This window comes from Micropterus salmoides, unplaced genomic scaffold (genome assembly GCF_014851395.1).
Source record: "Micropterus salmoides isolate LMB-PRFRI ecotype aquatic unplaced genomic scaffold, ASM1485139v1 Ms_hic_scaffold_12, whole genome shotgun sequence".
NCBI classification, from domain to species: domain Eukaryota; kingdom Metazoa; phylum Chordata; class Actinopteri; order Centrarchiformes; family Centrarchidae; genus Micropterus; species Micropterus salmoides.
This window is the reverse complement of record NW_024040263.1, coordinates 2,183,029-2,208,123: the sequence shown is the minus strand read 5'-3', so window position 1 is coordinate 2,208,123 and position 25,095 is coordinate 2,183,029. Positions and strand designations below refer to the sequence as shown.

Below are 25,095 nucleotides of genomic sequence, written 5' to 3'. Positions count from 1 at the left end.
AGTCTTACCGCTTCTTTTGACATGTTCACAGGGAGAGAAAGGAAAACTTGGCCAAAACGAAACTGTGTCAAGAAGTTGTTAAAGTTGGGGCTGATGGGGGGCATGCACGTTTTTTGGGTCATTTTATAATCAGTAGCTTGTTTTTGTTTTTTAGCTTAGGCCTACCATACTTTTTTTAGGATGATGCACATTTTTTTCTTCTGTAGCCTATTTTAATTGCATTGCATATTTTCTTATTGTGCAAATAAACCTTTCTCAGTGCATTTTCATTTGTTATTTAACATTTATTATTGCAAGTTATATTTCAGAATATTATTTTAACAAATGATGCTTTATAAAATGATGGGGACAAAATCAGCCATTTCAAAAAGTGGTGGGGAAACAGCGTCCCCAGTGTAAATGACATTTAAGGCAACTTATGCCGTCGGTGTTTTTAAAACCCCTACAAGGCCCCCAGGACAGAGGTGAGTCTGGAATAAAATGTGTGAATTGAATAATACCATTAGCGTTAATAATATCGTGTGTTATAGCGCCGCCTGTCATCAAACAAAGATGATGAGAGCTCTGTGAAGCGCGCGGATCTTTGCATCCTCGTGAGTGTCTTCATCGTTGCCAGGACGACCGAAGGGGCTGGCCCCGGCCACGTGACATATAGCAGGCTGGCCGTTGCTGCAGTAGTAGTGGTGTGTGTGTGCATGTGTGTCTGCTAACGTTACGTTACCTCTCGCACAGTTTGGCTGTGTTCGGCCCCGAGCACACAGCGGAGCTTGGCGTCTGGAGAGAGGAAAACAGAGACAGGTAGCTTAGTTCGGGCGTGAAAGATGGAGCTCTCTGCGGTGGGAGATCGCGTTTTCGCCGCGGAAGCCATACTGAAACGCCGCGTTCGTAAGGTGAGTTACAGTCCCGCGTGTTTTGACTTCAAGCAGATGTTGGCCGCGGTCAGCACGGCAGCGCTCCGGGTCCATAGGCTCAGGGCTGTCTTCGTGAGCCTGTGCAATGCTATGGGGGCCTTGTGGTTGCTGAATGCCTCTACTTTGCTAGCTAGAAGCTAAATAACGAGGCTATCAGTCATGGCTCGTATATTCAGGCGTTAGCGGGGCAATAAAAACAGCGACACAAAGAAGGGGCTAGCTGCAGAACACGGCAGCCCAGCCGATGGGATGAGGGCAGTGCTATGAAATGGAGGGGCCCGATTTCTCTGCCAGCTAATGGTAGCTAAAAGCTATACGGCCACAGTCTGCATTTTACAGCCTGTGGGAGAGGTGTTTGTGGCACCCACATGAAAGGTTGTTGGAGACTAACGTTACTGCATTCTTCTGCAGCTTGTGAAGGATGGTTTCCAAAACATTAGTACTTGCACTCATCTACTGTTTATGAGAGAAAGGAGTTTTATCAGCCACAGTTGATGACGGCCTTCTTATAGTTTGTTAGTGTTTATCAGTCTGGTAAGGTCTGTATACTGGAAAAGACCCTATAAATCATGGTAGGGTAACGTAATCTTAAATGGCTGGTATTAACCAGCGGGCCTACCAGGCCTTCAGTTGTTTCTAAATTGCCTGCTAGAACCTCATAACCACTCTTGTGAGATGTAAAACAAGCACTTGCACAAAATCAGGCATACCATATTTAGGCTTAAGACGAACTCCTCAAAGATGTTGTAGAGGTTGTCATCTTGGGGGGGGGGGGGGATATGCCCTTATGTGATGTGACTTCTGTGCAAATGAAACGTAAAAATGTTTGATGCCCAGTGTTAAATATATTTGATGTTATTAAGAATTTATTTATAACTTTGAAAGCCAGGATGAGCTCACATCAAGATGAGAACAAATGCGAAGAAGTCCCCTACTACAAGTACAATTTCTTCATTGAAACATAATCAAGTTCAAATATGACATTTGCCAGACTAATATAGACCCTGTCAAGGAGTCTGCAGGACTGAAACAGGGTTAAATTTAATGAAGTGGTGGTGTGTTGCATGAGAAGCATGCAAGATTTTGTTTTGTGTAAAGGACGCACCGCAAAATCCCAGTAACTCCCAAATGTAGATTAGCCAACAACTGAGCAGCGAAAAGGATGCTGCTGCAAAACTCTTGGCCCTGTTTTTGTAATCCACCATCTGCCCTTTCTTGCAGGGACGACTTGAATACCTGGTAAAATGGAAAGGATGGGCAATGAAGTAAGTGCTTCTTAACTTTGACTTAAATGAAAATTGACATCTCTGTATTTTTAAAAGTGAGGATTTGTGTTGTGCTGTTTTTAATGTTATTTAATCTCACATTGAACTGCAAATGTGGATTAAACCCTTCCTGGTTTAAAAAAAAAAGTGTTCTTGTGTGTTTTCTTCATGTTGCTCCATCTTTGTTTAGGCACAGCACTTGGGAGCCAGAGGAGAATATTCTGGATGACAGACTGATAATGGGCTTTGAGCAAAAGTGAGTAAAGACAGTTTTTAATGACAGGTCATACTCTGTGTGAAACTCATAACTTCAAATTTTTAAAGCTTGTCCAATTTATTTGTTTCTGTTCTTTTTCTTAATTTTAAACTTTGTTTTATGTCCTTAATTTACATAAACTCCCGTGTATCTTACTTTAAGTAGTACTGTTTCCTTGCTTCCGCTTTTACCCCATCTGCTTGTGTTTTTACATTCCTCCTTCTCTTCTTGATTGTAAAACATCCATCTGAGCTGATGTTCTTTATATCTGCTGCCAAGCAACTTGAAAGCCTTGTGCTGCTAACAGAGTAGATGGTTACAGTAAATGAAAACGGACGCCATTAAAAACGGGACACAGAGAGAGACACATCAAATGGAAACTTCAGCTTCAAATGTTGTCTGTGCCCGACTGCTCTACTTTCACACACCCACAGCTTTCATGTCTATCTTCTGTTATGATTTGTTATTTTTGCTCTCATTGTGGTGTTCTTTTTTTTTTTTTAGACTGTTTTTACTTTTGAAATGTGTATTGTTGCAACTGTCATTTCCGTCTTTATAGGGAACGGGAAAGGGAATTGCATGGGCCGAAGAAACGGGGGCCAAAACCCAAAAACTTTGTCATGAAGGTAAAAGTTTTTTTTTATGACTTTATTATTTTTGTATGTAAGGTATGAAGATGAGACTCAAATGGTATTTTATGAATACACAAAACACATCAGCTGTGATTGAAAAGTCAGTTGTGCAAAGCTGAAAACAAGCTTTCTAGTGACAGTTTATAGTTTTTACAACCATAATTTATTGATCTGTTTCAATGTGATCTTCTTGCACATACTATTGCTCTGGAAGCAGCACAGTGGAAAGTTCTGTTTGTGATTTCTGCTGTATGAATACGTTCACCCTACTGGAAGCAGGTTTTCTTACTTGTTTGAAGTCTTGAAGTTTTAATCATTTTACTTGGATGGTAATGACCACAGTAACAAAATAGATCTCTCTTTATTACATACATTGTTGTTCATAATTTATTCACAAATAGTTAACACCTATTCAGAAAGTTACTGATTAAGGGCCCGTAAATACTGCTTAATATTCCCACTAAGCATTGATTTGGTGATTTGCAAGTTAAAAAAAACTACAATAAAAAAGCTCATACTCTTGCAAAAATGGTTTCTTAATTCTTAATCATCTCCCTCAGGCTCGTGCTCAGAAAGGAGGGACCAGCAGCCGAGCCTCAAATGCCCGCCAGACTCCATCACACTCCTCTACATCCACTTCCAGCCAAGCAACTCCTTCCTCCTCCGCTTCGCCTCATCATTTAGCATCTTCGTCCTCCTCTTCCTCAACCTTGGCACCCACTCCTAAACTCAATTCGCTTGCAGCCACCCACAAGCTGAAGAAAGACATTCACCGTTGCCACCGGATGTCCAGGCGCCCTCTGCCCCGTTCAGACCCCATGGCGGCTGCCTTCTCCAACCCCGGTGGCTTCCCCTCGCGCCCGCATGTTTCTCCTTTCTCTGAGACTGTCCGCATCCTCAACCGTAGAGTCAAACCCCGGGAGGTCAAGAGGGGTCGGATCATCCTCAACCTGAAGGTCATTGACAAGCCAGGTAGGGGTGGTGCAGCCGCAGGCAGCAGGAATATTACAGCAGGACGCCAAAACATCCCTTCCCGCAATCGCATCATTGGGAAGAAAGGAGAGGCACCCTATAGACCTTTCCAGCCCCCTCTGAAGATGCTGGGCTTCCCGATGTACGGGAAGCCGTTTGGGCTGCAATGTGGAGGCCCTTTGCCCTTTCCCTCCCACCCGGGGTCATGCTCCAGCACAGGGGCCAGAGACACCCACTCCACTTCCTCCCAGTACCAGTCACCTCCTTCTCCTTCCAGCTCCAGCGGCTCTGAAGGAAAATCTCCTGCCAATGCTTCAGCTACTCAGTCCCAGCCAACCACCGGAGCTTCATCTTCCAGTGAGGGTCCCAAGTCCAGTAAACCTCAGACAGAGACCAAGAAGGGTGAGGGCGCCAAGCTGCCTGCTCCTCCCACATCCTCAGATGCAGCGTCCGCGTCTCCCTTCCTCCCCTCCTCACCCTGTTCTTCTTTGGAAGATGAGGAGGAGGAGGACCTCTCGGTCCCCCCAGAGGGAGGTAGGAAAACTCCTCGCCAACGCAGGGCTAAACACCAGCTGCCCGCCGCCCCTTCCTCTGTCACCCCTGGGGACCAGAGCTCTGCCCCCGCCGAACCCCGAAGGGTTCCCGCCGAGGGAGACCCCGACTGGCACCCTGAAATGGCTCCAAGCTGCAAGGATGTGGTGGTCACTGACGTCACCACTAACCTCGTCACTGTCACCATAAAAGAGTTCCCCTCCCCTGCCTCCGGTCCCGCCTCACCCTCCCCTAGCCCCGAAGAGGCCTCCTCTCCTCCCCCGAGCACCACCTCTGACGACGCCTCTCCACCCAAGCCATAAGAGATCAGATGTTATGAAGTCGATTGCCATTAATGATGAATGAAAAAAATATCATACCAGTGTTGCCACGTCAGCTTCCTCCTACCTTTTCCTTAAAGGTTTGTCCATATTTGTGTAACCATTAATGAAATGTAATGTAACTTAATACCGCCCAGCTATTGAAAAGTAAAAAAAGAGCATATTTTTTTTAAAAGAAGAGTATACATTCGAAAAGGGGCAGCTAATATGCCCTTCTTGTCACTTAAATCGCCATATTTTGTCGACTTGCACAGCACTGGCTCTTTGAAGCAGACTTGGATGTAAATGGTATTTGTTTTCTTTCACTTGCTTCAGACATGCTGAGTTCAGCTTGTTTGGTGTGATTTAAAAAAAAAAAAAAAAAAAAAGTGAAAGGCTCAACCATCTGGTGTGTGGGGTGAGCCCTTAACAAGCACACTTGGTGTATGTAAAGAAATAAATACTCTTTAGATTCAGGCCCTGCTGTGAAGGATGTTATTGACAGCCTTCAGGTGTTATGCCAATCTCCTGACCCTCCACCACCCCTTATATCGGAAGTCCAGCTTGTTAATGATAAATGAGGTGACGTGTTTTTGCACTTAACACAGTTGGACTCATATATTGCATCAATACAGCGAGGTAAATGCAATGCACTTGACTGCATCGAAAAACGACCTATTTTATGTAGTTCATCAATTTTTCAAGGCCTTTTCCTCTCTTTCTTGAACGCACATGCATATATATACAGTGTGAGTATTTATATGCACGCACAACCTTAAAAGCTGCAAAAGAATATACAAAAACAATAATTATTAAGTTATTGCTGTCCTTGTCGTCGTGCTTGCCTTGTTTTCTCACAAACCCACCACCTTCTACAACTCTGTGACGTCCACCAAGACTCTAAACTGGCCTGCATTTAGTTGTAAAAATGTTTTCTTTATGCCAGATCTGGACCATATAACTTTCAGTTTGTCAAGGTCTAGAAGGTCCATGAGCAGAACACAGTTCAGGCTGAAGCCAGCAACCACATGCAGCTAAAAATACCAGTTACCTTTGAGCTGCTTGGCAGGTGGTTAAAGCCTGTGTAACGTGTATCCAGGCAGTTTTGGCTTCTAAAAATCAATAGCGACTGGTAGGTTTGTCTGTTTACCTTCCACTTTGGCAGGTAGAGCAAACAGCTTTACACCCTGCTTTGGTCCTTTGGATGTTGCTGGTGAGTCTTTAGCTAACAGTACTTTTTTAGTAGCTCCAAAAAAAGTGGTTCATGTAGCATTGGTTCTGTCTCTTCCTGCTACCCATTTCAGGCTAGAGGAACCAGACAAAGCCAGGAATTTGAGGACAAAAGGCATCCTTTTTTCTGTCAACTTGTTCACTAACTTTCTATTAGGCATTGTAATGTTACTCTGCCAGTTTCTTTTGGATATATCATATAAACAGAAATGCTATATATATATACACCTTTTCAGGCTGAATTATGTTGACACAGTTTCAGCTTTTCTCCCATTTGAAATAACATGCAGGTTTGTCTTTCAAATTTCAGCCACTGTCTGTAGAAATGTTGCTTGCATTGAGAAAACCTATTTCTTTGTGCGTTGCAGGTTTGCCACTTGCTACAAAATGGGTTATTGTTGTTTATTTAATTTTTTTTTTTTTTTTTTCAAGTGAAAATCAGTGACACTTTAATTAGCACAGTCCACAAATTTCTGCATAAAGGGTTAAGAGTAGCAATAACGTTTTTCTTCCCTGCTCAGGTCTCTGTGAGCAAGGCACCAGGTCGTGGCTCTACACCCTAACCTTTGACCAGGTAATTTCCTTACTTGTGGTTACACAGTGCTCTTAATCACATGCAGAGGAACCATGAGGAACAGGACCCAACCATGCTCAAACATGAAAAACGTCCTCTGTTGCCGCTGTATTCTCTTGGGTGAAATTTGCCTCAAGACAAATTATCTTTTGTCTGTGGTTGATAAATGTATCTACTCTGTACTTTTCCAGCCACTTTATCAAGTTACAATTGATCAGATGCTTCTTTTTTTATTGTCCCAGTTGACCAAGTCTTTTGTTTCCTCTCTTGTTCCTTTTGCCTGTCACCAAGGCAAAAACTATGACTAATGTTTTCTGACCAGAGAGCAAAGGATGTTGACACAGGATTTTGTTTTCTCCGGATACACCAGGTGTGCGGTCTTTTTCACTGCTATCATGTTAGTCAGAAAGTGTGTGGTCGTCTGGTGGTTAGAAAAAGATGTGATCCATCGCTCACTTGTTCTTGACTGCAAATCTCCCGAGCTCAGTCCCTGCAGGGTGTTTCCAGCTACATGTCTGAAAGCTTGAAAGTGTTTAAAGTTTTTGACCTTCAAGTGTACCTGAGTTACTTCAAAAGAAACCTGGCCCTTTTATACACAGACTCTAAACCATTTTCTGGAGCAGTCTACTCTTTCTAGACCTTCCCAGACCTTGGCTCTTACTCTGGTGTACCTGTATGTTACAATATTGAAAAATCTTCCGCATGTGTTGCCTTCTAGCTGCTCCGTTCAACCCAGCCGCACTCCAGGCGACGTTTACCTCGTCTTACTCAGCTCTTACATGCTAAAAAAAAAACAAACAAACAAAAAAACTTCCTTACCTGCCATGACTTGGGTGGTAAAGATTACAATGTTGCAAACAGTAATGACCTTGATAAGCTTCAGATGTCTCATTTTCCAAAGGTGCAAGCGCATCGCTAAAGTCTTTGTTAACACAGACGAGGAAGATGTCGCCTCCTCTCCTGTCATGTACTGAATGGTTCTAGTTGTTGTCAATACTGTTTCAGTACTCTCATAGGTTACACGTGGAAGGATTTATTCCAAAATGACACATCCATTATATGAAGGAAAAATGTGAATCCTATGATATGCTCTAGCTTAAATTCAAATTGAGATACTTAACTTTTAAATCCTTATTTGACAAAGCGAAAACAGACTTGAGTCCTCAGAAACCAATGAAGGATTATTTTCTTCTCCAAATGGATTTATCATGATTTGGAATAGATTTTTTTTATTTTTTTCATCTACTATATCTTTAAGTGGTGGATAGAAGTGACTCTTGCGGTTGGTAGATTTGTAAGGTATTTAGGCTGCTAGATGTTTCCAAAAGTTGATCGCAATGTTTTTCTTCTCTCTTTCTCATATGGGGTAGCACAACTCAACTTAGTGGCCTATCTTTCAACCAAATAGGGCTCTTGATTTTATTATTTGATGGTTTTTAAGCCTTTTTTCCCCTTTTTAAATTGTTTTACATTTATATGTGATGTAATTTTGAGTGCTAGATTTATTTGGCACTAATTGGATAAAAAGAAGGATTCTTGTTTAAATGTATCCATAAAGATGCTTAATGATTTTAAAATTGTGCTTTTTAAGCCTTTTCCCCTTTGTACTGTACTTTAATACTTTTTTTTGGAAATATGCATAATGTTAATGTGATGCTGTTTATTTGAATGCTATTTTTTAATAGTCCAATATGGGTTTGATCAGAAGGCAAACTCTGATTTTTTATGTGTCAAGACTGCAGTTTTGTCTGGTTTAATGCTAATATGAATTATGTACATTGTATTGAAGGTAATGATGAGGAGGTGGAGGATATGATGACATTGTAATGTATCTGAACTTCTGAAGCATGTTTTGCAAACCCTTATTGTACAGATTATGTATTCAGTGTCATGTTACTTGTCACTATTGTTGCTTTCTGTGTCTGTTTCTTGTACAAGGCTTTGAATTAAAAGCTCTTTGAAAAGCAGTTTGCTTTATTGTACTTTTTCGTAATTTTTTGGTGCCTTTGTATGGATTTAAGGGGTGAAGTGGGGGACCTGTACTAAAGATGGTTGTGATAAGTGTAGGAATGAAAGTCTTTATGCAATTTCCTTGCAATAGAAAATTTAAATATATAAGCCATTTTTAATTAAAAATGTCACATGTTTACAATCTCAATTTACCATAAAGCAAAACCATTTAAGCACTCTTTCATCTGTATCAGAAACAAGTTCACACAGAAGGCGATCACCTACATACACAGTTGAGCAGTAGGCCTATTGCAGCGGGAAGAGAGAATTATCCTGCTTTAGTATGTCATCTGTAAATACCACTGTCTCCTAATAACCAATAATGTGCCGAAAAATAGACTGCACATTTTTTGCATCTAAAATATATAAATAACTTAAATCCACCTTGAAGCTACAATTATTGACATTTTGGCCACTTGGGGGCAGAACAACAAACTGGAAACGCAACACTTCTACACATCAAACTGTTGCACCAAATGTGTTAGCAAATAGTTGCCTATTTACACATTGAGTAGACACAGACCAACATTAGTATTCATTTGGAGTCATGTTAGTATTAGAGTCATGTTTCAGGACGCTTAGATTCATTCTCTGTTTAGCTCTGTTGTTGGTCTTCCAACTCCCAAGGTAAGTATTTGGCCCTTAAGCTGCTAAATGTCCCACTATGTTCACCTGCTGGTGGCTAAAGTGTCTGTATACCATTTGGTGCTGAGCAGGTAGTGTCCAGTAGGGCTATTAGAGTTTTTTAGCTGAGAAAAACTGCTGCTGTGGTTGGAAACAAGGTTGATTAGACGGTTGAACGTAAAACAACAAAAAAGGGCCTAAGATACTCCCTTTATCTGAGGGTAACTGTAGAGTCAGGTGACAGTTGTCTTCCTATTCCTGCTGTGGTTCCCAAATTTCCCACAGAGAGGCGCTGTTGAGCTTTGATGCGTTCACGGGTGCCCTAGCATAGCATCCTCTGTGTTTTCTGAGGGATGGTGAAGGCTGGGGTGATATTAAGGTCACCACTTTTGATGCTGTGATGAATACATACATGTAGTTCAAACAGCTATCTCGTTTTCCACAGGCAGTGTTTTATTTTTCTTCTGTTCACACTGTTCTGTAATGGATGTAAACAGAGGAGAGACAGACAGAGAGAGGGAGGCAATATAGTTCCATTGTCACTTTTTTCTTTGCCCCCTCTATTTCTCTCTCATATCTATTTCCTCCCTGGCAGAATACCTCATGAGCTTACGAGCCAGATGGAACTAAAATAGTCATCGTGGTTTGAAACGAGTGGCCCACATCTGTGTGTGTGTTTGTGTGTATGAGCGTGCAACATCAGCCACCTCTGGAGATTACACACAATCCAGGTTTCCCTTCCAGCTTCATTCCAATCTGAGTATTTTCATGTGCTATTTATTCCTTAGCAACCTTATTAGTTCCTTCCTGAGTTTGACTTGAGGACTAAAAATCACCACTTTCATGACTTTCTTAAACTGTTACATTCACACATTTTAAGAAGATAGTTTAATTATTTTTTGGGAAATACACTTGCTTTCTTGCAGAAAGTTAGATGAGAAGATTGATAAACCACTCGCATGTCTCTCCGGTAAATATGATGCTACCACCAGCAGCTGGTTAGCTTTGCTTTGCATAAAGACAGGAATCAATTAGTCTGGCTTCACATGAAACTTGCAAGCACCTCCAATGCTCTCTAATTAACACATTATCTCATTTGTTGAGTTCATACAGAAACCAAAGTGTGAAAAAAAAAGTGTGTTGTGGTTTTATAGGAGGTAATCTATATTTCTGTTAAAAGATGCCAATTGTGGTCCATGGCAGATTCAAACTAATGTCCTAACTCGATAAATTACAAGTCGAACAATCTCGTTGCAGACCTTAGAAGAAGACAAGTAAGAGCTAAGGAAGAAGAAGAAAGATGAATGAAGGATGAAAGATTTTTTTTCTTAGCAGTTTTCCAAACATAACAATCTTTTCACTCTAAATGCCGGGGGAAAGTTTGTTTAGATGTCTCATATTGACACCAAATCTTGTTTTGCAACGTTATGTCAGGAGAAAAACTCAAATTTCTAAAACATCAGTCCTTCAGAATCAAAGAGCAACAGCTTCCCTGTAGACTTGCTTTGAAATTTAGCAATCTTCTATGAGAAATGAATCAGAGGAGGAAGAAACAGAGTTTTCTGCACCATGTAGTTGCCTTAATAGTTTAAAGTGCAGTGAGGTCACAAGACATGATTTGCTTAACATTTTTAGCCGTGCTGGCTTGTGTAGCACCAAGGATGCATGCCAGTTGAGTTGTGGTCCATGACTTTTGTCCAGACTGAAAAAATAAACAACTATTGGATGAATTGCCATGAATTTGAATACAGACATTCATGTCCCGCTCAGGATGAATTGTAACTTTGGTGAGACTTTTCATCTAGGACACCCATCAGGTCAAAACTATGATTTGTCCAATACTTTGGTTCGTGATCAAATACCTGAAAACTAATGACATTCAGCCTCAGCTTGTCAGTTATACGTTGTATTTGTGCTAATTAGAAAATATTAACATGCTAACACACAGACGGTGGACCTGGTAAACATTATCTGTAACATTTGCATGTTAGTGTTGTTATTGTGAGCATTTTAGCATTTATTTCAAAGTGCCACAATGCGTACAGCCTTACAAAGCCTCTAGCATGATTGTCAACTTGTTCAGTTTGAAAGACTACGTTCTACTGTTGTCATGTAAAGTTTTTGAAATGTATTGTGGGAAATGTACAAAGTGAAGTGGGTTAAGTGCGTTCACCACAAAGAGGAGTTCGACATTTCATCACAAAAGAATCTCCTGGTATTAATTATATATCACAGATTCATATCTTGGGTTAGGCCTTGTGTGGATGGAGCTTTCTTTTAACATTGTGCTAATTAGAAGATTTGCTTCCCTGATTGGCAGTAATGTGCCTTTTCCCAGGGATGGTGAAGCACCCTGCTGAGAGAAGATCCTTCCCGCATTGCATGTCTGTGTTTAATTTGGACTAATATCAAGAGCAAACTTTCTAAAAGTGGTTTATCCGCCCTGTGAAGAAAAGCTTTTGAGTGAAGATGTTTGTTTGTTGAACAGGTCAGATCATTTCATGTCGGTGCTAAGTTTATTCAGCACCATCTCTTGGGGAAAGCGTGCTCTTCCTCCTACTCAGCTCCCAGCTTTCAGTGTTTTTCCTTCTTCTTCTTCTTCTGCTCTACAGTATCTCTACTTCCTTTCTCTACCTCTAAACTGACTGTATGACCTGTTTTTTATTATTATCATTTCAGTGAATACATGCAGGCTGCACATACTGAATGCATGACAAGGTAAGATTATTTCAACGCCAGGTATGTCAAATGTTGTCATTGCAGGTGTATGTGTGTGTGTGTGTGTGTGTGTGTGTGTGTGTGTGTGTGTGTGTGTAAAGGGTGCATGAGTGAGGTATGTGCACTGTACATTTGTACGACTTGGCTGTTCTTAAGCTGGTTTTAGTTTTCAGTTTTCAGTTTATTTCAAAATGTTTGCATTGATGTTTCTCTGATAGATTTTATTTATATTCGCAAAATTTAAAGGTTCTGTGTGTGTGTTTTTTTAGGAGGATCTATTGACAGAAATGCAATATAATACCCCAAACTACGTTTTCAGTGTCAGTTTCAGCTGACAGACGGTGCATTCATGTGGTGCCGGAATATTCAGAATCTTTTTTCCTCCTTACATCTTTATTGCAAAAAGAGAATTATTAACGTGTAGGCTACATGAGACATAAAGAAGTATGCAGAACTTTGATTTGTGCAAAATCACGTATTGCATGTGCATATTTTGCAAATGTAATTTTTAATATGGTTATAACCAGTGCTTAATTTGTGCCGGAGCTAGCCGGAGCACCGCTACTGCGACTGTTGGCTATACTATCACCTCTAAGGTGCGCTGCGTCACTACACTGCCCTTCTACATAAATAAAATCCAAGATTTCATCCAGCCTAGTAGAGTAAGTCTGATGGATTTCCTTATTTACTGTTTGATTTGGTAGCTAATAATGGTTTCTGTTTCCCTTTATAACAATGTGCAGGTACGCCATGTGTTTTTAATAATTCATAATTTGATCATAAATTATTAATTAATTATTTTCGGTGGGCGGCACATTTCACACACTCCGGCACCTAATAATTTACAAATTAAGCACTGGTTAGAACGGTTAGTTTGCTGTCCATGTAGAGTGAACTAGATGTCTGTGTGTTGTTTATATGCTCTGATAATGCTAATCTAACACATCCTTGTACTAGCATCCATGTTGATTCCACATTCAGACTTAAGAGCACATGAACACACACTGATGTTGGAACACAGACTTCACAACTCGGGAAATGGAACCATCCGAGGTGCATGTGAATGCACCATGTGCCGCTGGTTGCAACTCGAAACCTCACCACTAGATGCCACTAACATTTACACACTGAACCTTTAAAGTGTCTCTTCAATTCAAAATCTTGTTTAAAATACATTTGGATTTTTAATTAATATGAATACATGCCATGCACACACAAAATCACACATTGGTTGCACTGTCTCATTTTATGCTTCACCCTCTTCACTGAGGCTACCCTCTCTGTTCTCTCTTTTTCTACCTTACACGCGCGCGCACACACACACACATACACACACAGCACAGCACACATTGATCCATCACCGCCTTGTTTGTTCAAGCTGCTGCTGGAGGTTCACCTCTGCTCTGACTGGCGCATGCCCACAGCCTCGCCCCTCCTCTCCATACGGTCCCCATGGTAACGCACGGAGGAGAGCAGCTTAGCAACACGGAGAAGGAGAGGGAGCATCTCTGGTCCAGACAGCGCGGTGCCATCAATATTAGGCTACACACGGGGGGGCGTCAAGAGGAAAACAGCATCGACTCTGGCAAACATCTTCTGTGCGTAAGTGCCACATTTCTACAGCAAACACCTCTGGCTGTTAAACTGAGGTGTCAGCGTGAGTCTAGTTCATGACTAACTAGATCGTGGTTATAATCGGGTGATGCGGTCTTCCTACACGCTGCTGTATGGAGTGATGCTGCTCTTTGTAGCCTGTTAACAGCCTGAAAAGAAGAGATTTTTCTATTTCCAGGTGTGTAGCCTACGTGTCAGTCTTTGAAACTGAGCCGTAACATTTTGCTTCGGTCTCCACAGTCATAATGAAGTTCGTGGTGGTGCTTGTGGGAGCGGGCACCCTGGCCTTCCTCGGCGCGGTCATCTGCATCATCGCCAGTGTTTATCCCCGGAAACGCGCCGTGCCCATCAGCGACAACGGCACCCTGACATCGGAGACGCTGCTCCAGCCCCTGGAGCCCGGATCGGTGGCTCATGCCGGGCCGCTGGGCGCTCTACACGGCGCCGAGTCTTACGGTGGAGGGGACGGGCTCGGCGGCATCGGCCTGGAGGTCCCCACTCTGAACGAGCTGAACCTCGGGGAGGAGACAGGCGGTGGGTCCGCGAAACAGTTCAGCTTCAGTCGGTTGATCTGCACACCTGTACCGGTCGGAGAATGCAAGACCAAAGATCTAAGGCAGCGGCGACAACAGCAGCAAGCGGACGACCCGCTGTACGGAGCCGGGGATGAAGACTGGACGTATCTCCGGACCACCGCGGAGGAGCTTCGGCAGACTGTCCTGCAGCAGAACGACCAGATCCTCATGGACCATAGGACCATCCGGGAGTTGACGGGGAAGCTGAGTGAGTGTGAGAGCGGCCTGGAGGACGAGAAGAACGTCCCGGAGCGGAGCATCGGGGTCTGGAGCGGCAATCGCCGCGTCATGGCCGGGGATGATGTCAGTTCTTCCGCCGCGGCGCAGCTGCAGACGGCGCGTGCCGTGGAGGAGCTTGCCAGGGCCATCATGGATCTGAAGGACCGCATTGAGAAACTCGAGGTAACCGCATGGAAAGATACTGAGCCAAACTTTGGCAAAACCTGTTGTTCTTGCTCTTCACCCTCCTGTTTGAGATTTGTTGGTCAGCAGGAGATTTGGACTGATACTCAAATTATGAATTAGCCAGATGAGTCAATGTCCAGTGACTAAATTTAGCCTTTGTCTGATCCATTAAAAAGCTATTAAAATAATGTCAGTGAGAGGTTTAAAGGCCTGTGCAGTGGCATCTATGTTCATTATCTTAGCTGCCCTGATCTTTCTTCCAACACCCTCCCTTCCCCCTTTTTCCTTCCCTCCCTCTTTTATCTTCACCTCACCTCTGCTCTGACAAGTAACTCCTGAGACAGGCGCTCCTTATGTCTTGCTCACGCTCCACATGGACCCATGGGAAATCATTCCACCTGCTGGCCCTCACACACCTCTGTAGGCTACCCACCCCCACCCGTCGTGTCAGCCGCCTCTACCTCTGCATCCGACAGCAGGATAGAGACATAAATAAAAGATGAAGCTGGCTGGACAGGAAAGAGGGTGGGGGGTTGAGGGGAATCAGGTTCTCAGCTGAGATTGAGACATATAGGCAGGCTTATAACCACACACACACACACACACACACACACACACACACACACACACACTGCCTGCCCTCTCTAAGCACAATCAGTTACAACGTTGTCTCTGTCAGTGTGAATTTATATCCCGGACATCCAGATCCAGTCCTGCCTCAGCAACTCTCTTGCTATTACATCTCACACTCGCCTCATCCACACTAACAGCAGTATCTCTCTGTTTACTGCTCCTTCACCAACACCTTTTTTCAACTTCTGCTATGAATAAAAATACTGCTACTGTTGGCTACTACTATCATCGATATAACACCTCTCGCTCGCTGTGTTGCTTTGTCATTCAGTTTCAACATGAACAGTAAACTGCTTCTATCATTTATGCTACTCAAAGCAAACAGGAATGGCTTCTAATCATTTATTTTATGTTACATTTCTTCCTCAAGGGTAATAGCAGCGAGAAACAAAGATCCTCAAAATTCACAAATAAGTAGAGCAAGCACTCATATTATCCTCTTGCATTTGTTCTGTTATATTAATAGCAACAGTCCACTTGAACACAGATTTTTCAGGTTCTGCCTTTGTCAGCATTTGTGGACCAGATGTCAATGTCATTAATTATATTGATCCCAATGCCGGCCATTGACAATCACAATCTTAACATAGCCTACATTACACATAGGTCTTTTGTCCCAGCTTGAGGCACTATAAACAATCTTTAAAATTCATTGATCATGGACACAGGGTAAGAATAGGAAAGTTCAAATGCCTTTGTTTACTAAAAAATGAGAAGATAGAATCCCAGACTTTATAATGACATTAAAAGAGCACATATCTGCTTTTTCATGAAAGTACACATGGAAAATTCAGTTCCAAATCGTAGTTCCAAGAGGCCTACACAAGCGTCATGGATACATCATAAATCAGTACACAAAGCAGTCAGGAAATTTAAATAATTGAAATGCATATTAGCAGTTAGAAAAGGGACAGAGATAGAGTGTTCTACTTTCTAGCAGTGTCATCAGCGAGGGGATCTTATAAAAAATATTTATTTTATAAGAGAAAAAATCAAGAAGAGATTTTTTGATTTTTTGACCCTAAAATTTTTTAATTTAATTACATTAGCATTCTTACATTGACAGTGTTAACATGCTGATATTTAGCAAGTACACCCTTCTGCTAAGTAGCAGTAAACACAAAGTACAACTGAGGACGATGGTAATGTCATCAGTTGGGTATTAGGTCACAAGTATTGGACACAATTAAATTTTGATATGATATGTGCACAAAATGTTATGGCAATCTACCTAATAGTTATGAGGCTTTTTGCTAAACAACAAAAATGTAAACCTGCTGGTGGAGCAGGACAAGAAGTTAGGAGATCACCAAAGTCGGGAGGATTCATCTCCTGGGAAAATTTCATGGTTATGGTTCTCTCCCTCTCTCGCAGGCAGAGATAGGCCCTGCTGCCTTGAACCTTACTGACACACCTGTGGGTCCAAGTACCAGCAGCGGCAACAGTGGCAGCAACAGCCCGGCTGGTAATACCGGCAAGGCTCCAGCTACTCCCACCGGCAGTGCTTCCTCCCCACCTGCAGCGGCTCCCCCAGGGGGTCGCCGTCCTGCCTCCCCGGCTTCCCCTGCCCCCAAGCCTCCAATCAAGAGCTCCCCTGGGCGCGGAAAGGGCACCTGGAGGGTGGAGGACCTGGAGGGGGAGCTCGAGAGGAAGATTAAGATGTTGGAGAGGGAGCGTCAGGCCATGCGGAAGGAGACACAGGGCCAACACGAGAAGATCAACGAGGGAATCGACACCGTCAGCCACCGGGTCACTGAGCTGGAACACAGTGAGTCTAGGGGAGAAAGATGAGGAAGAGATGGAGAGTAAAGACACGGGATGGTGGCTGAATAAAGAAAGGAATGAATGGATGAACTGATGCACACAGGGAGTTAACTATATTACCAAACAGAATCACCAGAGAAGGCTAAAATTAAACTTTAATGAGGGTGTGGGTGAACTGGGTTATCACAGCAGTAGAGAGTAAGCTGTAGATTAAAGATAAGATGATTAATGAGTGCTGAAGGCTGTGAAATGTCAAAGAGGGCGAGGCCTTGAAAATAAAAAATAATACAACAAAATATAAAGGAAATGTAAAAGAAATGACCAAAAATCGTTTCCTGCTTTTACTTGTAACCTGTAAATCTTCACACTAATAGGAATTTATATCAGGGATCCTTATTGAAAGGTGTGCAGTTATTTTGTTTGAATATGCCACATTGGTTTTGAAGAGTTTCACTGGCTGTATGATGGTGAAATTGCTTCTACCACAAACATTCCAGGTCACTGGAAGCTTGGTTTATCTCTAGCAGTGATACAGAGAATGGATAGAGGCTGGAAAAAGGAGGGAGATGTTTGATAATAGGAGAAGTGGAGGTCTAGAGGAGGGATTGAGAGTTCATGAGATGCAAATAGGAAGGTTTAAAAGGAAAGAAGAAGCACTTCTCTGACCTCTTTTTAGCGATGTCATTCTCCCATCCTCTCCGACTGTCTGTACATCTCTGCCTGAAGAGCTGCAGTGTGGCCTCGAGTTACAGAGGCTGATCATTAACTGTAAAACCTGAGATCTTGCCAGGCACCTTGTTTGTGTGTGTGTGCGTGTGTGTTTCCGCACAAACTGACAGGGACAAGTGAGAAGAAAAATACCAGTGTCTTTGTTTAAATCGGCCACTAACGCAACGCATCGTCCTTCCCCATTTTCTCTCTCCGTCTGCCTTAGCTTTGTCTCTCTGTCTGACTTTATCTTCTTCATCTGTGTCTCTAAAGCACTGACAGAGCCGTCGTTCCCTGATGGCTTCGTCCTCTCCTTCCCCATGCGAACCAACTATATGTACGGCCTGGTGAGAAAAGAGATAACTGAGATGTATGCCTTCACTGCCTGTGTCTGGCTGAAGGCCAAAGAAGGGGGCATCGGGACCCCTTTCTCCTACTCAGTCCCTGGGCAGCCTAACGAGTTGGTTCTGCTACAGGGAGTCCACAACCCTGTGGAGCTGCTAATCAATGACAAGGTAGGAAGTGGGAGTGATTTTTCTCATCATTTTTCTGGGGGTTTGGATCCCACCTCAAGTGGTTAAAAGATAAATTTGGTGTAGTTGTAGGAAATACACAGCCATTAAAAAAAAGAATTGTATGTAAAGTAATATTAATGACTTCTTCTGGTAAAAATAATTAATATTTTTACCCTGTAGGTTTCCTTATGATTAGTCAAACAAAATAGCCCGTCAAGGAAATCATTAGTAGCCTATTAAGCTGTTCCACAGAACAGCGCTTGTTGGTTACGTGTTGTAATTCATTGATTAAAATGAGCGATGAAAACGCGTTCATTCTTGGGAGAGACCAACTTTTTCAAACAGTAAAATTGAAAATGTCACAGCATCCAACTAATGTTTCAGTCAATATAATATGGATTAGAGTTTATATTCGGTTTGGGGTTGGTTCTCCGGTTGCACAATAGCCTAAGGCGTCAATCCCACTCTAACCTTACCATCCATTTAATGAGTCATGGGGAAAAAACATTTATTCCCATTGCTACAGAAAAGGTAGAACTAAAGCAGATGGTGCCCTTGAACAGCACGTTAAATACAAACGAAACAAAACTGCATTAACAAAACAAAAAGAAAGAAACAAAATAATATCACATCATTTATAACCACAGTAAACAACAATATTACTTTAGATCTATGATCAAATCATTTTCATACAAATAAAACCCTAAAATGGTGCTTAGTGCAAGAGAAGTTTCTCGGTTTATTTTTTCACACTTGTGATGCTGTGGCCGACAGCAAACATACGTTATTGCGGAGAGGCAAGCTTTTTGCAGCTGTTTTATATATTGCATTAATGCTTACCTTTTATAGCCCTTATGCCTATAGTTCCCAAGGCAGAGAGACGGGTGTTGTTTGCCACTGTGGTGGAAGGAAGGTCGGTACTGTCCACATAGTGTAGTTTTGCTGACATGAGCCACCAGCATGTCCACTCTAATATAATATAATAACAGTAATATGTCATAGCTCAGTGGACTTGAAATCACTTACTCACTTTGTAAAGAAAAGGTGTAACCACAGCCACTGTATTCTCTGACCTGTAGGTGGCGCAGCTGCCTCTGTCCCTACCACAGGACGAGTGGCAGCACATCTGTGTTAGCTGGACCCTGAGGGACGGGGTGTGGAAGGCCTACCAAGGGGGGAAGATGAAGGGGAGGGGAGAAGGACTGGCTGCCTGGCATCCCATCAAACCAGGAGGAGTCCTCATACTGGGACAGGAGCAGGTGAGATATATGGATGGATAAACTGATGAATGATGAATGGATAGATACATACAGGGCCATGAAAACATGAGACACTGATGATGGATAAAAGGATGAATAGACAGACGGAAGGATTGATGGGTAGGTGGTTGGGTGGAGAGAGAGCTATTTTAAAGGAGCACCATTAGCTTTTCACACATGAACAGATCCAGCAGGGTTTATCCTCCCACTGTGCTGCCTCTCACCTTTATTAGCGAGACTCCCACATTACATAACCGTTATGAAAGCTGACATTATCAAGCTCCTCCTGTTCATATGACAAAGTGTCCTTGAGCAAGACACTGAACCCCAAGTTGCTCCCAATGGGCAGGCCAGTGCCTTGCATGGATGTGAGGGTGAATGAATTGCAAATTGTAAAGTGCTTTGCCCGTTACGTTAGACAATTGCTATATCAGTACACAGTACTATTTACCATTCTGCAGCCCATTGTTCTTGCATAAAGGATGAAAAGCAGAGTCCAATTCTGTTAGATGCTGCAGTGATGCAACAAACCTTTATTTAATGGATATTTTGGAGTGAGAGAGAGAGAGCAAGTACTTTATTAATGTCTGTTGAGGATGAAAAAATTGTTGTTGTGTGGATGTGTTGACGAGATCTTATGGGGAAAATCCCAGGATATCCTTCTCAGAAGGGTGCTCTGAAAGGGGATAAACATTTTTAATCTTGTTTAGGGGGGATCATCAAAAGGCAGTATTTCTTTGTATGGACAAAGCTTTTAGCTTGCTTTTTCATTCTTATTAAACCAGGAAAACTGACCACAATAGTTTTTACTGTACACCAATTGCCTGAGGAAGGTTGTAGTTTTCGGGATCAGAGATAGTGTATTCATTTCGATATAGTATTAGTATTAATAAAAGAAAGTGTTGTGTTGGAGCACATAGTAGTAGCACTGATCTTCCTTAATTGTTGGTTAATTATGTTATAATAATGGAGGAAATCTACAAGGCTGACACACATAAATAAAACAAATTGTGGGCCAAATATATTCACTGATATACAAATTGTTGTCATACCCTTGTTTTCACTACAATTGATGTGGGAAGTATTGGATACAGTTTCCTTCACCTTGTAACGCATGATTAAAAAAAAATATATTTTTATTTTTAAACATTCATTCAGTCCTTTTTAAAAGCGTACTTTTATTCTTTTGTGAATATTTATTTTTGGTACATATATATCTTTGCTACATATGCCATTTATACTTTCATTAGAACTAGCCTGTTATCTACTATGCAGATGCAAACATTTAGAATATCAGGCGAATACTTTTTCAATTTAAGGTTTGGTTTTTCTGCTAACATAACCCAAAACTGCACACTGTGTTATTAGTTGGAAAGCAGCCTGCATTGGCTTTCACTTTCCATGCAAAAGTGCTCAAACAGAAACCAACATTCACACACATTCATACACTGGTGGAACAGCCACCATTAACGGGTAACCCGCTCTACCTCCTGAGCCACAGCTGTCCCAACAATGTGTGCTGAAAATAAATCCATTGTTTGAACACCCTGGATCTGCAAATAGCAAACAAAGAGGCCCGCACTCCGCCACACAACACTATACCAGCTGTTTCAGCCATGAAATGTGTGTCAGGTAATGTTAAATGACTTGCCCACGGACATTCACCTTAGTATCTAGTTTTACAATACATGCGGTTGTTGTGACATTAGCTAAAGTAGCAGGTAAGTCGTGAGTATTGCTGTCTGGAGCTGGGGTGCTGGCTCGTCCTCTCTGCATGTTAGCTTCACATCAGCAACTGTAGCGACATTTTGCTGACCCACAACTTAGCCAACATAAATTACATTACTTGCTATTTTGTTGTTCTCTCTAGTATGTCATGTTATTTGTCATGGTGTTGAATTTCAGAATTTCAGTCAGATGATTACTAAATTGATTCTATTAACAATATATCGGAATATGTTAATGTTATAGTAATGTTCAGTGCTGAAAGCTATGGTCTGATAGCTTGTGGGCCATCAGAAAGTAATACTCCTGAAGCAGGGACTTCTTGGCAGGCAGGACCTCAAACTCAATTTAAAACCTAGTTTCTCTGGTTAAAACTCAGTTCCTAAAACAGTTCCTGGAAAAGTTCTAATAGATGCCTGTTGAAAATAACATTACAATAACAATAACATTGTTGGTCTTTTGGCTATTCTATTCTAGCATTCTGACATTCAACCCTTTTTTTTCCATCTCTTCTACCCAAGGACACATTGGGCGGGCGTTTTGATGCCTCCCAGGCCCTGGTCGGGGAGCTCTCCCAGTTCAATCTGTGGGATCGAGTGTTGAAGCCGGCAGAGGTGGCCGCTCTGGCCGACTGCAACTCCTCGGCCCTGGGCAACATCGCCCCTTGGACCGACCACGACGTAGATGTCTATGGCGGTGCCACCAAGGAGTCCCTGGACCCGTGCCACGCTGCCCAGAGATCCAACCCCTCCAGCCCCAAACAGTGAAGTGTGACTGGGAGAAATCAGCCAAGGATGGCTGTGTTTGATAGGTCGATTTAGGAGAAGATTTAGGAGGTGTGTAACAATGTATCACATTGGGGTTTACAGTATATTTGTTAGGGATGGGAAGCTTTCTGGTGGACTGAAATATGTGATGGAGCTATTAAACCGTTAAGAGCTGTGTATCTGTTTTGTTTTTAGTGTTGGTGTCCACGCTCATGTGTTAACTTCTGCAGTGAGATACAGTGAGTTTAGTCACAGATTCGCCTTAGTGAAGGCTGCATGGGTGGATGAACTTCTGGCATGAATAGGACTCTTATGGAAGCATTCAATCATAGATTAATTATTGGCTCTGGTTAAGTCTACCACCCTCTGTTTTAGGTAATTGTCTGTTTGGCCAGTGAACCATACACGGTTATTCAGGCAGAGGGCATTGATGGGTTTAAATACAATTATGAAATGAACATTTAAGGATGCCATATATAAGGGTTTCTTAATTTTACCACACAGTGACACAGAGCTCTAGCTTTCCTCATCTCGTGTCCAGATGGTTGTGTTTAATGCTAAAACTGAACTCTGTAATGCTATCATGGCTATATTGGTTTTAACCCTCAACGGGAAACAAAATCAGTTTTGTTCATTTTTAACTGTATATGATACTGTTGAGTATTGTCTTTGTACTTTTAAGTTTTCTACATTGCGTACTATACTATGATTTGGTAAAACGGTGGTCTTATAAATGTATATTGTGTAATGTATCTCTGGTAATGTTGCTCTGTGCCAGTCTGCTCCCCATGTTGTAGCCTCTCACATCACTCACAGTCCTGCAAAGTTAAGTTGCATCATTTTCGTTTGCAACTTAGACAAAGCAGTGCTTTCAGTTCAGACCTCTGAAGTAAACACTTGATGTCTACCTAAACACCATTCAAACACAGCAACTGTGACTAAACTGGGTGAGTTTGGTAAAATTGTGTTGTATCCTTGAATGTAAGTCAGATGAAGTGTATTTGCATGAGCAAAGTCACATTTCCTGTCACTAAACAAAATGTGTAAATTACAGTGTTGGTTTCCCCAAATTACCCCACACTCTGAAGCACACAGATGTCTCTTTGGTAAATCAGATCCTCACAGAATGCTTGACAGGGGTGTATGAATTGGACTGAATCTGTGGGAACTTAACATCTGATTCGGTATAGAGGATAAATACAAAAAAACTGTTTTACTTTCATTCTCTCAGCAAACTAAAGAACAAACAAGCTAATATGAGCAAAAATAAATAAATAGATAAAATGTGGGATGCACTTACACTGCAGTTTTTTTTGCTTTTTTTCTGTCACGATATTCCCTGTTCTAAAAAATGTATAACTACAATATACGTAATACTATGTTTACGTCATGTGAAGATAATAAAAGGAAATATTTCTTTGGGTAGTACTTACAAGCTTGTTTATCACAAGGAGTGTAACTTTGCACTCTGAATGAGGAGTTGGTTATGTGATGTAAAAAGAGTGAGCATGATCAAATTAGCATTAAATTAGGATTATTGGCAGTTGCCTTGAGTGATTTCTGATGCAGAATTAAGATGCAACGCTAAATTTATCCGAGATAAAGAAAAGACTTGATGTATGCCTTCCTGATTCGAGCACCTCAAAATAGCCTAATCTTCAACTTATGGAGCATCAGACCTGCTATCTCAAAAAACATTGCAAAGTGAGGCATCACATTAATTCAAGGCTTCTAGAGTGTCAAAGTACTGCACGTACTGTAAGTTTAACCTCATTGAAAATTATTACAAAAGTTGTCTCACTGCCTGATAAATACCCAAAGTAAGGATGGTTAAAAGACAAAGACAACAATCATAGCAACTGCTTTTAACCATGAGACAGCACACCAGCTAGTGGGCAAATATACTGTATATTACCTTTAACTTTGATATTATGTCCTCTAGAATTTTAGATTAGTTTGGTTCTTTGGTTTTCAGTCAGGAGACTGTGAGATAATCATGTTTCTCAGATAATGTTACATGATTTACATGCTCTTTTTACATAACAAGAAAGTTTGTTTGTGCTTAATCTCTTGATTTGATTAGAACAAGGCACCCACTGTCAGGGATAAATGTTTGATTCCCACTTTGGCCAGCTACACTAATCATGTATCCAACACTGTGCAGTAAAGTGAACTGTAGTTAAAATAGCGCTTCTGTTCACTTATTACCTCAAGACATCAGCGCAACATACGATTTGACACCCTGTTGTAAAGTGCCTGCTTGGGCTGTCATGCCCGTAAAAATAGTGAAATGTTTTTATGTTTTCTTCTTCGTGGTCTCTTTCTTCTCCTTCTCTCTGTCTTTCTCTGTCTCTCTCTCTCTTGCTTTTGGTTGTTGAAGGTTGTGACAGTGTTGCGCTTGTCCTTATTTGCATATTGGATCCTCTAAGATATTGTGAAATAGATGGATAAAAAAAATTTAATAAAATGGTTATGACAACATTCCTAGACTCTTGCTCAAAACATGACATGAAAGAAATATGTGGAATTGGTGTGTGTGTGTGTTGGGATGAATGTTTATGTGTGTTGGGTGTGAGCAATTTTGCAATATTGACAGATGTCTTTACACCTTTCAGCACATCTGGATTACACTTCAACTACTGAAGGAATACGCCATCATGACCCAAACACAGACACACACAGGCATGTAGCCTAATCTCATTTAGTTGTAGACACATTGCTGCATCTTTGCTGTCAGGTGAATTTGCCTTTGATGTGTATCTATGTGTCTGTGTTGATATGGAGATGGAGAAGCAAGTATTCAGCAGAGACACCACAGAAAGTCTGATCTTTGATGTAAACATAATAGATTACTCATAGACTGCTGATTCGTGACTGCTGATCTTCCCACACACACGTTTCTTGGCGTTCGGCTCAGCTGAACTGTGTTCAGATGTGTAACCTCCCACTGCTAACATTATTTGTTTCACTTGGTCATGATATCCTGTATGTTCCTTAGGGTGCATAGACTCAGTTTTGTGACCAAAGAAATATGTCCTGGTATTTCTTCCCCCAAAAGCGACTTGTAGAAAACACACCACCATTACT

General features: G+C 41.8%; 1 protein-coding gene across 1 annotated transcript; it reads left to right on the top strand.

Moving 5' to 3' along the window:
• The first annotated feature begins 663 nt into the window (after positions 1–663).
• On the top strand, positions 664–24,489 carry LOC119898801 (mucin-5AC-like). The gene is made up of 10 exons (XM_038713040.1): positions 664–890; positions 2,133–2,176; positions 2,367–2,432; positions 2,992–3,058; positions 3,625–4,887; positions 13,879–14,634; positions 16,645–17,038; positions 18,016–18,257; positions 19,337–19,516; positions 21,763–24,489. The coding sequence occupies exons 1-10, from the start codon at positions 822–824 to the stop codon at positions 22,006–22,008; spliced, it is 3,327 nt and encodes a 1,108-aa protein (XP_038568968.1). The 5' UTR covers positions 664–821; the 3' UTR covers positions 22,009–24,489.
• Positions 24,490–25,095: the final 606 nt, after the last annotated feature.

Coding starts and splice junctions, on each gene's coding strand:
- LOC119898801 (XM_038713040.1), top strand. CDS start 822: ATGGAGCTCTCTGCGGTGGGAGATCGCGTTTTCGCCGCGGAAGCCATA. Junction 2,433..2,991: donor ATAATGGGCTTTGAGCAAAA/GTGAGTAAAGAC, acceptor CCGTCTTTATAG/GGAACGGGAAAGGGAATTGC. Junction 18,258..19,336: donor AGCTGCTAATCAATGACAAG/GTAGGAAGTGGG, acceptor TCTGACCTGTAG/GTGGCGCAGCTGCCTCTGTC.